Here is a 14,833-nt window from a genome sequence, read left to right on the forward strand (position 1 = left end):
AACTAAAGACATTTAATTTTAAAGCTTGCTCATGTTTCTAAATACAGCATTCACTGCTAAAACAAAACATTTTCTTTTTTCAGTATTATCTTGTTTTCCAGTAAAAACTTCAAATGACATTGTTTTTAGAGAATATATGTTAATAAAAATAAATTGGAAACACTTTACTCGAAGCCTTTTTGCATTACAGAAATATTTGTAATGCATTGATTATGCCTTGTGGTCTCATGAATAATTGTAGCAATAAGCAATATATTTTTACATCATTTATTAACCTCTTCACAATGCATTAACTAATGTTAACAGATGCAATTTTTGATCTTAAAAATGTGTTAGTAAATGATGAGATTAACCAAGATTAACAAATGAAACCTTATTGTAAAGTGAATTAATTCAAGATATATTCACTAATAATATAACAAATAGTATTATATTTTTCTTAAATTATTTTTATTTTGATTAATATAGTATACACTTTTGCTTTTTCTGTACATTTAAAAACAAGACAAAAGTACTGATTTAAAGAGCAGTCACATTAGCGAAATTTCATCGGCAAAAAAGGTCCATTGTCTATGGTCAATATTGTAGCGATGCATGAAGACATTTTTAAAACCAAGCAGCTTTCTGTTGGCAAACCTGGCAAATCCACATGACCAACTTGAAATCATTATGAAATCTGTTGAGAAATCTTTTGTCCTCACACAAAATTTCCAATTCCTATTGAAATGAGTGAATTTTCGTGTAAATATGACCACACCATAAAGGTAAACTACGTAACTTTTTTTTTCCCAAAATCAACAACGTGTAAATAGAGTCAATACATCATGAATCCCTCTTCCAAAACGCTTTTGTTTGTCTTAGCCTGATTCACTATGGCAAGTCTATTATAAGGTATTATAAGATGTTTTTTGTGGAAACTTGCATACATGCGTCACGCGCCCGTGCTTCTCGTCAGATCCGCAAATAGAGAAAAGTTGCTCCAGATAGTTTGACGTGTGTCTGGTGTGAGAGTGGCAGAGGTTAGTTGAGAAAGGCTGACATGTAGAAGATAACTCTCCAACCTCTGTTAAAAAAAAAAAAAAAATGCCGAACAGAGGAGAGTCTGTTGGCAAAAAGAGACCAAGCTCGTAATAAAACAAGAATCAACATTGGCTGGGCTTTTTGAAGGCGAGAACTGAGAGATTTGAAAAGTTGTTAAAGCGACGCAGAGATGCTGTTTTAATTACTCAACAGGCGAGTAAGGCGTTTAATTGAACAGATAAATTGCCATATGTAGCTCTTTAACCGAGTTGATTGTAAGCATTATCTATTGTGAATGGTCATTTCATCATGGTTGTATTAGCGCTGTGCTGGAATTTATTTTAAAGAAACTACCATGTCAATTAATGGGTAAAACTACAGTAACATCTTCAGCTAGTCAGCTTGAGATCCTTTCCATCTACAACCCGAATTCCGGAAAAGTTGGGACGTTTTTTTAAATTTGAATAAAATGAAAACTAAAAGACTTTCAAATCACATGAGCCATTATTTTATTCACAATAGAACATTGATAACATAACACATGTTTAAACGGAGAAATTTGACACTTTTATTCACTAAATGAGCTCATTTCAAATTTGATGCCTGCTACAGGTCTCAAAAAAGTTGGCACGTGGGGCAACTAATGGCTGAAAAAGCAAGAGATTTGGAAAAGATTCAGCTGGGAGAACATCTAGCAACAAATTAAGTTAATTGACATCAGGTCTGTAACGATTAGCTATAAAAGCTACTACTCCTACTAAAGCTCTATCATGCAAAAAGGAAGCCATATGTGAACATGGTCCAGAAGCGCCGTCGTGTCCTGTGGGCCAAGGCTCATTTAAAATGGACTATTTCAAAGTGGAAAAGTGTTCTATGGTCCGACGAGTCAATTTTACATTCTTTTTGGAAATCACGGACGACATGTCCTCTGGGCAAAAGATGAGGGAGACCTTCCATCGTGTTATCAGCGTTCAGTTCAAAAACCAGCATCTCTGAAAGTATGGGGGTGCATATGTGCATACTGTATGGGCAGCTTGCATGTTTTGAAAGGCACTATGAATGCTGAAAGGTATATAAAGGTTTTAGAGCAATATATGCTCCCCTCCAGACAATGTCTATTTCAGGGAAGGCTTTGTGTATTTCAGCAGGACACTGCAAAACCACATACAGCAGCTATTACAACAGCATGGCTACGTCGTAGAAGAGTCCGGGTGCTGAATTGGCCTGCCTGCATTCCAGATCTTTCACCTATAGAGAACATTTGGCGCATCATTAAACGAAAAATTCGTCAGATGACCACGAACACTTCAGCAGCTGGAAACCTATATTAGGCAAGAATGGGACCAAATTCCAACACCAAAACTCCAGATACTCAAACTCGATGCCCAGACGTCTTCAAACTTTTTTGAAAAGAAGAGATGTTACACCATGGTAAATATGCCCCCGTCCCAACTTTTTTGAGACCTGTAGCAGGCATCAAATTTGAAAAGAGCTCATTTAGTGGATAAAAGTGAAAAATTTCTCCGTTTAAACATTTGTTATGTTATCAATGTTCTACTGTGAATAAAATATTGGCTCATGTGATTTGAAAGTCTTTTAGTTTTGATTTTATTCAAATTTAAAAAACGTCCCAACTTTTCCAGAATTCGGGTTGTAAACTGGTTAAATCTCTTAACCCTAGTAGTGAATGTTTTATGAGCAGTATAATAACCATATTCATCCGTACAGTCACGCAGAGCCGAATCACAACCAAAACAATGTTCATCCACAAAATGCTTGCAGTTTTGTTTTTTAACCGCTAGAGTGCCAAAAGTTACATAGTGTACATTTAAGAATTTTTTTTTTTTGAAGTGTGGTGAAAATTTTACATCTTTGATTAGACAAAAAATGATAATTTACTATAACCGCACTTTACATCCAAAATAGACTTACATACATAAAATATATTATCATTTACCAGGAGAAAATAGCATTTTGATTTAGTTTACATACGCTTTCAGAAAAAAAGGTTCTCGTTTAAAAATGTCGATTATTGCTCAAGGTCCATATCCTTTACTGCACTCTAGATTGGTTTACATTTGTAGACCAGCAAAATACTGAGTAAAGCAAGATAAAAAGAAAGAGGGCGGTGTCATTCGGCCCAGGTGTCGCTCTCACTTCTGTCAGTAATGGCTGCCGCTGTGTTTTCATCCTTATCATGAAGGTTGTTGTTGTTGTTTTTGTTGCTGTAGGTGAACTGCATCTCATGCCTGTTATTCTGGATTGCTGATGTTTCCTGCAGTCTTAGTTCATCCAGCTTCCTCCACAGTTCCTCACGTTCCTGCTCTTTCTTCTTCTCTCTGAGGACAGAAGTGATGGCAATCATGAGCAGTGTCATCTTTAACCAAATGCAAAGAGTAAAGGTGTATTCTTACCGCTGTCTGTCAGATTTGTATGAGGCTGTCAGTTCGTCAAACAGTTTGCTGTTCATCTCCATCAGTGTTTTTAATACATTGTACACCAGGGCCACGATCGTCCTGAGACAATGTCGAGAAAAAGAGTTTACAACAAGCCTGCGTGTCATTTCTTAATCGTCAGACTTTAAGATTCCAACCATTTAAAGACTTTCATAGTAAATTAAGCAAATAAAATCTCTCGTTTTATTTAGAAAAGACATTTACAATGTTACAACATGCTGTTCATTTGAACTTTTAAAGGTGCAGTGTGTAATATTTCTGAGGACCTATTGACAGAAATGCAATATAAGATCCATAACTATGTTTTCAGTGGTGTATAAAGACCTTGCATAATGAACCTTAGAATGAGACATTTATATCTCCATAAGGGCACCCCCTTCTATGGAGGTCGACATATGTCGTCATGTTTCTACCATAGCCGACAGCGAACACACAGCGCGGTTCGTCACTACCTTGAAAAATAAGTTTTCAGTAGTGTATAAAGACTTTACTTAATGAACCGTTATATCTGTATTACCTTAGAATGAGCAGTTTCTATCTACATACACCGCGGGTTCCCTTGCATTGAAATGCGCCGACATGTTTCTACAGTAGCCCTATATGAACAAATGGGTTTCGTTACTATGTTGCTCTTCGTGCAAGGAAGCAAGCTTAGTTCAGCGAATAAAACACTGACACAATGATGAACAAGTAACAATCATATTCGCAATAACATAGTTTTACTGAATAATTAAGTAAACATAATTTCTTCATTTATCCTTGTAAAGAAACCTCATTGCTGAACTAGCTACTCTCTGCTGTCGATGACATGTATTCCTGTCGGCCACCGAAACCTTTGTTGGTTGCAATTCGTAACCTCACCACTAGATGTCGCTAAAAATCACACACTGCACCTTTAATTAATCAAAGAATCACAAAAAAATATAGATATTTTCCACAAAAAAATGTTTTTTTCTTGAGTATCAAATCAGCATATTAAAATTATTTCTGAAGATCATGTGTCACTGATGACGGGAGGAAATGATGCTGAAAATTCAGCTTTGATCACAGGAAAAAATGACATTTTTAAAAGCATATAGAAAATAATTTAACATCTGAATAATATTTCAGATTTGGCTGTTTTAACTTCTCTTTTATTTAAATAAATGCAGCCTATGTTATTAGTTATTTTAAAAATATAAAAACATATCCACCCCAAACTTATGAACTATTATATAATTTCTGTTCAGCAGAAAAAAAGACTGTTAGTTTGGGTTTGGAATAACAAGGTAAATAAACGATGATACAGTTTTCATGGTAACACTTAACAATAGTTAACAAATCATTTCTAAAGCATATATTAATCTCAGTTAATGTTAATAATATTTCCTAATACATTTTTAAAAACAAAAGCTGTATTTGTTAATATTATTTAATGGGCCTGAGCTGATACTAACAGTTGTATTTTTTTATCAACTAACATTGACAGTATTTATTAATATTAACTAACAAACATTAATAAATACAGTAACAAATGAATTGCTCTTTGTTCATTGCAAAGTGTTACTATTTTTATTTTTGGCTGAATTATTCCTTTTTATCCATTATATATTTCCTTTTGAACACTGGCACAGATTGGGATCAAATGTATAATCACAACAGCAAAGATCAATTTTAAAAAATCCAAAACCTACGGGTTCCAGTGTTCTTTGGAGATCCGGTACAAGTTTACAAACATGATGGGAAGGATTTTGGCATTATTCTCCTCGATTAGACTCAAAATGTATTCATTGTTCCAGAAGTATAGTGCTCGTTCTGCTACCTGCAAATACCAAACAGCCAGATTAATAATGAGAGCCAATAACATGTGTAGAAAATGTACAGCAGTCAAAAGATTAGGGTCAGTTAGATTGAAAGAAATTATTACTTTTATTAAGGACACATTAAATTGATCAAAAGTGACGGTCAAGACTTTTATAATGTTGCAAAAGATTTATATTTAAAATAAATACTGTTCTTTTGAACTTTCTATTCATCATCAAATAATCCTGAAAATGGTTTCCACATGGTTTTCACACAAAAAAGCAGTTAAAAAAACAAAAAACCTATTTTCAACATTGATAAATGTTTCTTAGAATGTTTTTTCTTAATGATAATGTGACAATTTTTACTGTATTTTTGATCAAATAAAGTCTGGAATACACTACACGACTTTAGTCCAGATTTACAGTCTGGACAAGTTGTCGAAAGTCAGCGCTGTTTGATATTTTGAGCCGATTTTAGAACACATAAACAGTGTCTCATTTTGAATTTCTGCGTCACATTTGTTGGCCACATACGTCATTGAGACTGCTTCATTTCAGTGAACTGACCACTAAGTTCCCAAGTGATTAAGAAATAACAATTTACACTTCAAGAACAATGTTCATTTTTTAGTTTGGTTACTGTTCTGAAATAAGACATCCTTTATAATGTATGCAGCTGACAAATGCGACCACCGGAGGACGCAGCCTTCGAAATGAAACAGCTATATCGTTTCATTTGTCATGTGTCTCCTAGCAATAAAGCACGCGTTTTTGCTTGAGTTTGTTTTGTTCGTATAATGACTTGAATGTCTGGTAGTGTGTGATGTATGATGCCCAGTTTTTCCCCTGTACCTATTTACAATGTTGGCAAGTGTATGAGGTCTAGTTTTTTTCTAAATATGTTCGATTTTAAAAGTCTTATAGTGTATTCCAGCCTCAAGAGAAACCTTACCAACCCCAAACCTTTAAAAAGTAATGTTACAGCAAATAGCATTTGTAATCTGCCGTTTTTCCCTACTTAGTGTGATGAAATTGGACAGGTCAGCTGACAGACAGTGACCACAATCTTACACTATACCTGAAAATGAGGGCTGGCTACACATTTAGAGATTTGCTTAAATAAAGGCTCCTGAATCTTCTTGAACTGAGTGGGTTCAATAACATCCAGAATCTCTTCGATTTCCCCTAGAAACATGACCTAAATAAATCAAAGCAGAGAGACAGAACCCAGGAACTCATCAGACATGTAATTCGGCAAACATACACAGAAAAAGTGAAAAAAAAAAAAAAAGATAATAGTAATGAATGCACAACTGTGCCAATATAATGGTTGTTTGTAATAACTGTTATCAAGTCAGTAATCAGATGGGCTTACCTCTTTCTGACTACATGTCTTGGGCCAAAATTTCAGAAGGCCACGAACCACCTAAGAGAAAACAGAAAACACCTAATAAATTTAGCAATCCTAATGAATATGCGTTAGAAAACAAATATTACAAACACACACAAAGAAAATGTTATTTATATATATATATATATATGTGTGTGTGTATATATATATATATATGTATGTTTGTATGTGTGTGTGTGTATATATATATATATATATATGTGTGTGTGTATATATATATATATATATATATATATATATATATATATATGCATGCATGTATAATCATGCCGAAAAACAAGTGATAAATAGAAAAAAAAAGAAAAAAATGGAACTATATATAAACAAATAAAAACAATTTATAAAAGTTTTTAAAGTTTATCTTTGAAATGAATTTAAAAAATAAGTCAAACTAAATTGGACCTCACTTCATTAAAAATCTTTTCTTACAAATCAACCAAAAAGTAAAGCGTAAAGGAAAAAAAAATATATAAAAAGAAATTATATAATAATAAATTGTATATATTTTTATTATTATTATGGTATATCACTTCAATTACAAGGGGTGATGATTATTATGATTATTTTCTTGTCTATTTTGTTAGCTAGCTATTTTACAATTTGGTATTTTGTGACATTCAGTTGTTTATTAGTGTTGACCAAAACTGACTGCCTTGTATAAGTGGTTACTTAGCTTTCGATTATATAACAGTAAATTTGGCACCTTTCTGTCTTCCGATTGGCAGAATCCTTTTCTCATTATTCCTTTTTAGGAAAATCATGCAAACTACCGATGAAAATTTTGGTCATTTCATCTACTTCTAGTACCCGACAGACAGATGCGGTGTTATTTTTTTATTGCATCACACAAACATCCCATAAGGATCAGCTGTGCCATTTTCCCTGCTGTTTACTTGTGGTTTCCAAACCTAGAAATATGAAAATCATTCATCATACCATATCATTTATTGCTCTGCTTTCAACATAACCACCCTCTAAGTTGGGGGTTTTATGCCAGTGCACAACCATGAGTTAATTGTTGCTTACGGGCGAACACAAGTGGTAATGAGCTCTCATCTACACTCATGAAGACGGGAGCTTCTCTGTGGTCTCCACCACGTCCTCAGAATCAGGTCACTATACGGCTGCTGCTGTGTTTGGTTGAACAATCACAATGGCTGAGAAACACACTCCATGGCAATGCAGATGGCTCGAAAACCAAACACCTAGCCAAATCTCCAGAAGCCCCTCAGCATCTTCTTACTCTATGGTGTCTGAGGAAGTGTGGGATGAGTACCTGCTCCGAGGCTCCTATAACCTAGCTCTTTAATATCTGGCAAACTTTAAACATTTAAATCCCTCAGGCAGTCCTTTATAAACTATCATCATTGTGCCCTCAAAATACTTAACTTCAAGATACTCAATATTCCATTCATAGATACTCAATTTTCTCTATAATAAGCACAGGACTGGAAGTCAAATTAGTAGCACACTCCATATGAATTATACCCTCACTGGCCAAACATCTACTGTAATATAATGCAACACACACACACACACACACAAAGTCATGTGAATAAGAAAGGACACCCTTTAGAATTTTATGGTTTTACGTATCAGAAAAATAAAAAGAAATCTGGTCGTTAACAGGTCCTAAAATTAGGTAAATACAATCCCAGAACAACAACATCAAATGATTACACCGTGTAATTATTTATTTAAAAATAACAATTTTCAGCCATTCTGTTGTAGATTTGCTGGTGTGCTTGGAATCATAGTTGCATGGCCCAATATCAGCCAAGCTTTAGTTGTTGGACAGATGGCCTCACATTTAACTCAAGAAAACTTAGGTATACAGAGGAGGACATGATCAACTTGTAAGAATTGAGAAATGCCGGACAGTCTGGTTGAGGAACGACCACCCGAGAAGACAAAGGACCTTCCTGGAAATTAACATTTGACTCTCTCTTGAGTCAGTCACCTCCCCCATGTTGTCTCTCTCTCACGCTGAGATCACCAGATATTCACCCAAAAATCTATATGGTTTAGTGTGAATAATAATTATCATAAATACGACTGGTACACATGTCTCATTACCCAAGAAGTAAATCAAAAGGTAATTAAGTTCTTAAGAGTTTAGATATAACTTGCACATAGATGAGGGGTGGGTCCTCCGGTCAAATGGCATTCTGCTCCCAGAAAGGTGTAAACTCTGAATGCATATTCCCATTGTTAGCAAATGTTTCCATGTGAAAGAAGTTGCTGTTTATTTAAAGAAATGCAACAAGAGGCTCAGGGCGGTTTTTTAAAATTAGTATGTATTTTATAATGTCAGGTTTGCATCTTCTCTCTTTATTCCAGAGCATTTGATGTTTTGTATTTATTATCTTTGAACTGATTAAGAAATTGGCATGATACATTTACCTTACATAATAAATTGTCACATTTGATTTTATTCCGACTGACTCCGAAAATTGTTTTCCCAAGTAGATTAAAGGGATTGGTATGTTATCGCAAGTTTTGCATCAGATTAGTGACAACTAATATTTGGAACCAATTCAAGTGTACGTGTTTTGCAAAGACAACACGTGAATTTCCATTTGGAAATTCACAACCTGAATCTGTGTGTGTCTTACCTGGGTTTTAATTTAATGTTACTTTAGATAAGTGTACGTGGGAAATCATGGCATGGCCAATCCAAAGCTATTATAAGACAAGTAAAGTTGGTTGACTTATATCTGTAGTAGTGGCCATACCTCTACTGAAGTAAACGTTAATTTAATTTCAGGTGTATGCAATCACGGGGGCTATACCAAAGTATCTTTGATTGTGTACGCGTGAATGCGACCAATCTCAGGTATATAGCAATTACCTCTGTTTAGTTACCAAAGCTGTCGAGATTGTGATTGTGAGACCCAAGTTAAACAATGCGTGAGGACCTCTGAGCGACATAGCTTCCTAAAATGAATGGGTAAAATATAAGTAAAGAGTTAAATAGAACAATCAAATGTATTGCTAAACTATTATATAATTGACCAATAACCAATTTGCAATCTAACTTAAATTCGAGGTCGTGATAAAATGGGAGTCAGATATCAGAGTCAGATAATAGCTTAAATGGAATAAAATTACTTTGCCATGCCGAAAGACAGTAACACGCAGAGACCTTCACCCGTTCTATCAGAGGCTGCCATAGGACCAATCTAGATGACTACAATGTGCCCAGGCCCTGTGGCTGCAAAACAAGCCAAAAATCATCAACCCTCAATCAGTACGATGGACAGATGGTATGAGGTGATTGTGCTGATATGCTATGTTTGGTTTTCGCCAAACGTGGCACTGTGCATTTTGGCCAAACATCTCCACTTTGGTCTTATCTGTCTAAAGGACATTGGTCTTATCGGTCTAAAGGACATTGTTCCAGAAGTCGTATGGTTTGTTCAAATGCAACTTTGCAAGATGCCGTTACTAAGCCGTGCTGCTGTGTTCTTTTTAGAGAGAAGCAGCTTTCTCTTGGCAACCCTTCCAAACAAGCCATACTTGTCCCGTCTTTTTCTAATGTTACTGCCCAGAACTTTGACATTTAACATGTTAACTGAGGCGTGTCTGAGGTGTAGTTCTTGGGTGTTTTGTCTGATCTTGGGGTGTATTTGCTAGGACGTCCATTCCTGGGAAGACTGGCAACTGTCTTGAATGTTTTCCACTTGTGAATAATCTTCCTTACTGCAGAATGGACTTCAAATTGTTTGGAAATGGCGTCTAACCCTTCCCAGATTGATGGCAGCAACAATTGACCGTTCGCAAAGACCCGCCCCCTTTAGTTACTGTTGCTATGTCCGACAAGCTATGGTGCTCTCACGACACACACCATGTTCTCACGCTGTGAAAAATACATCGCGGAGCAGAGAGGACACTGACAACACGCTGACAGACAGGACAGACCAGGTTACTTTTGATATGAAACAAAGTCTCAACTTAAAAATATGGTTATTTTTAAACTATAAATACCGTTTTGTGGCTCTTTAATGTGTCTGACCGATCGCAGTAGCGCCTCATTTAAAGCTGCTCGTGAATCGATCATCTCTTCCTTCTAGTTAATTTATAGCATCAAATAAACATGAATGAACATATGAAGGAATGTTATTTAACCGTGGAAATACGTCAGTACACTTTGTTTTTCAAGTTCAAATCCTCCAACGTTAATCAACTATCTCTCCTGACTGGTCAGATCGCCTGTCAATCAAACTCCTTGTGAAGGGTCAATTGAAAGTCAACTAGGGTGAAGCTAGGGTCAGCCTAGGTAGGGTGAAGTCAATACCGAGCAGAGACAGCAAGGTGGGCTCTGCCAAGGGAAAAACATCGGCTCGCCAACAGGGAAGCTGTACAGTGGAGAAATGGGGGGTCATGTGGGATCACCCGTAGGGGAATTAGTACTAGGGGTGCGCCGATCCGATAATCAGTATCGGTATTGCTCCGATACTTCCAATATTTGCTGGATCGGGTATCGGCCAGACGAGACCATCCAATTCGATATTGTGCGTATGTTACTGTTATACAATACAAAAGGCACAAAAACATTAAAGAGCACCATAATGTTTTTGTGTACTATATTCCAAGTTTTCTGAAGCCATTACATATAGTTTAATGTGAGGTACAGATTTAAGTCGTTAAATTAATCTTAACCCAAGTGCTTCCCTCCGCTGCGGCTGTCAGTCATTCTTCATTCAGCATTCAAACAGCGCGTTGTGCTTGGTTACGACAGTCAACACGATGAAACTGTTAGATCACAACACTGGAGTAGAGAGTGATATAATTGTTCTTCACGTGAATATTAACTGAAATTTAAAACTGTTAAAAGGCTTAAACTAATTAATAAATTAATGTATATCTTCCTTTTGTGCTTTAAACTTTTCAATGTGAAGCGCTGTGTGCCTTGACTCCATGTTGCTTCAAACACATCATTCTCTGCACGAGATGCGCATAAGTGTTTCCTGCTGCTGTGAATTGGAGCCTTTCATTTTACAATACTTTTGCGCAATGGCAGTTTATTGATAGCCTTAGTTGTTCTGTCCAATCTATCATATGTTGCTGCTTCATTAAAAAGTTGCGCTTACAAAAAGAAATCTCATTTTATAAGAAATCTCTTTTAATTATATAGTATATATTTTGTCTGTATATTGTTTTACAAAGTAAGGAAATTAATGTTCAAGTCAAGCTTGATGCCTTTAACAAAAGAATAATCACAGTCTCTTCCCCACAGTGAGGCATACGGATACAGTTTATTAGGTAATTCGGCACTGTTTTTTTAATTATTATTTTAGTATTGGATCGGTACTCGGTATCGGCCAATACTGAATCCCAGGTATAATCGGAGGTAAAAAGGCGGATCATGCCACCCCTAATTACAACACATGGACACCTAGTCTAGCACAGAGGCTGACATTCTGGGCATACACACGAGTGTTAGACCTAGCGTCAAATGCCTCCACAGCGTCTGACTGCCCAGGATGCTGGAGGAACTCATGCAGTGTTCACTAGTTGGGGAACTCACCTGTGGAGCAGATAAGTGCTCGTATCCCGTCCTTGGAGGGGAGTGGCGCAGCAAGCGAGACACAGAGCGGGTTCCCCTACATACTAGCTACTTATAGCCAGTACATGGGAAGACCAATGCTCTACACAGAGATTGTAAAAACCTCGCAAATGTGTTGGGTGTCGCCTAGCCCGCAGCTCTACAAATGTCTGTCAGCAAGGCGCAGTGCGGCAACACCTCGAGTTGAGTGAGCCCTCACTCCAAGGCGGCACGCCTGGTCTTGAGCCTTATACAACAAGACTATGGCTTTCACCATCTAGTGGGCCAACCTCAGCTTGGAGATAGCCTTTGTGAGACAACGGCTGCAGTGTTATCCATCCAGACAAGCAAATGCTTTCCTTGTAGCAGTGATATGAAGCAGCCGTACTGCTAGCAACTCGAGGCAATTGATGTGCCACTGCAGTCATGGTCCTGTCCAGGAGCCCAAGTCAGCATGCCTGTTGCACATGGCATCTGTTGAGACAACAACATGCCCGGAAACTTGCTCTAGGGGAACTCCAGCCCATAGAAAAGTAAGGTTTGGCGACAGTCCGGTGGGATCGCCACCCGGTGTGTGCTGCGTTGCCATGTCCATTTCGAGAATCCGCTCTGTAGCCAGTGCTGAAGCGGTCTCACATGAAGCAACTCGAGATGCCATATGCCCCAGGAGTCTCTGAAACAATTTCAGTGGAACCGTCATCCTGCCCTTGAATTGATGATATACAAACTGCGTAAATATATATATATATATGATGTTATTATTATGATTATATATACTCTCGATGCACTGATCGCATTGTATTTATGCAAAGGCACATTTCAGTACATTGTTCCCACACACATTCAGGATAATGTTGTGATTTGTCGTGCATTTAGTAATTCTGAATGGATCCGTCTACTCCTGTTCGCTATTGCAACTTGACTTGTCTAAAATGTAAACAAACTATTTGCTGTATCCGCTGTACACATACTATACACTGAATTCTGAAAAAAAAAAAATCTGCAATATTTTGTTTCCATTTTTTCCCTTCCCTTTTTTTTGCATAAATACAGAAATGATTCATGACCGAAAGAACGAGATTGCGGGTCCAAGCGGCCGAAATGGGTTTAAAAGCTTTAAAAATGTAAATCCCTAATATTAATATATTAGCCCTAATATTTCTCCTTTTTAGCACAATATGGCAAACCCTACACTGTATTTTTGCCCTACAAAAGTCAGATGGGATCCAGAGTGTAGCTGCAAAAAACAAACAAAAAACAACAACAAAATAAAACAGGAAAACCAAATTGTTGGTGAATGAAATAAATGCAGATGTGCTGAATGTGTGAGCTCTAGTGGGGTTGTAGTAAGGTGGTGTGAAGGTGAAGGTGGGAGTGAGGTGAGCAGTACCACTTCAGTGAGGGTCGGGTCCTTTTCTAAGAACTGAACCACACAGTAGGCCAGCTGAAAGACAAAAAGGTCAACAGTGATTGTGAATAGACACTAAATAAGGGATAGTTTGTGCAAGCAATCAACCAGACAAAGATTTATGTTTCAGAGAGCATACTTCTGAATAGAAAATTAAATGGGATTAATTCTAGTTGCCCAAAATCAGAGTCAGTCTGCAGATTTTGGTCAGTGGAAGCTGACAGATTTAACAGAAAATAATGCAGTGTATGATGGGCACAGATTCAGATTTTTGAAAATTTAGACCAGAGGCCTGTTGCATGAGGCTGGTTTCAGTTGACACCTACATAAGTTTAAGATTAGTTTGAGATAACTCTGGTTTTTCGGGCTCAAGAATGTAAAGTGTTTTTTAGAGGTGTTCATCGCCATGGTAACTTAATGCGCAGAGGTAACCTACTCCGGAGAAGCTTTTATTCTGGGTTGACAAGCAAAAATATGCAATCTGGTGCAAATGCTGATATTTATATGGCCAAAAAGTGAGTTGAAATTCTGGTAGCTTGTAATGTAATTCAAAGTGACTTTTTATAACAGTAGACTAGACTGCTTATAAATTGCAAAAAAATATAAGTTGTCAGTATATCTCACAATAATATGTCTTAGTAAGATGATATTTAAAGGTGCGGTAAGCGATTTCCGAGAAACACTGTTGACATTTGAAATCAACCCAAACAAACACAACCTCCCTTCATTGCTCTGCCCCCAAAATGCACAAGCACAAAATGCAAGAGTGGATGTGTCTTATAGCTGAAGCGACGCAAAATAATGCTTCATGAAAAATAAAGCAGAGATGATACATACATGTACACAAGAGTAAATACAAGAAAGAGTTGGTTGTTAGTCGCCAGCAGCACATCAGAGCCAGACAAACAATGACATTCAAAACTGTACTGTTACTAGAGCTAACATTACAACAACAGCAGTTCTTGGTTCTGTGATACATTACTCAGGTTTTGAGCAGAGACAAAGCAACCAGTCTTCCTGCTTAGGTCTTTTCAGGTCTTTTTCCAGTGATATACCTCTGCCCTTTTCTCTGTTGTAATGTTTCTCTTTCTACAGTCTTTCTTTAAATCTCCCTCTTGCTCACTCTCTCTTCTCCCTATCATGAGTGGACACGCCCCCTACTGCTGATTAGTGTGTAGTGTTCCTCAGTACGATAACTTTCAACAG

At 36.9% G+C, this 14,833-nt stretch overlaps 1 protein-coding gene across 1 annotated transcript in view; it reads right to left on the bottom strand.

Moving 5' to 3' along the window:
* Positions 1–447: 447 nt before the first annotated feature.
* Positions 448–14,833, bottom strand: part of ppp2r5a (protein phosphatase 2, regulatory subunit B', alpha isoform) — a 41,254-nt gene continuing 26,868 nt past the window's right edge. The window contains exons 8-13 of the mRNA XM_077220605.1: positions 13,610–13,663; positions 6,636–6,686; positions 6,339–6,458; positions 5,150–5,277; positions 3,435–3,536; positions 448–3,359 (exon numbers count right to left, since the gene is read on the bottom strand). Of these exons, the coding sequence (XP_077076720.1) occupies positions 3,152–3,359; positions 3,435–3,536; positions 5,150–5,277; positions 6,339–6,458; positions 6,636–6,686; positions 13,610–13,663 (663 nt within the window). The 3' untranslated portion in view covers positions 448–3,151. The remainder of the gene's footprint in view (positions 3,360–3,434; positions 3,537–5,149; positions 5,278–6,338; positions 6,459–6,635; positions 6,687–13,609; positions 13,664–14,833) is intronic.

Source organism: Siphateles boraxobius, unplaced genomic scaffold (genome assembly GCF_051911475.1).
Source record: "Siphateles boraxobius isolate OS27281-9 unplaced genomic scaffold, OSU_SipBor_1 8, whole genome shotgun sequence".
Classification (NCBI taxonomy): domain Eukaryota; kingdom Metazoa; phylum Chordata; class Actinopteri; order Cypriniformes; family Leuciscidae; genus Siphateles; species Siphateles boraxobius.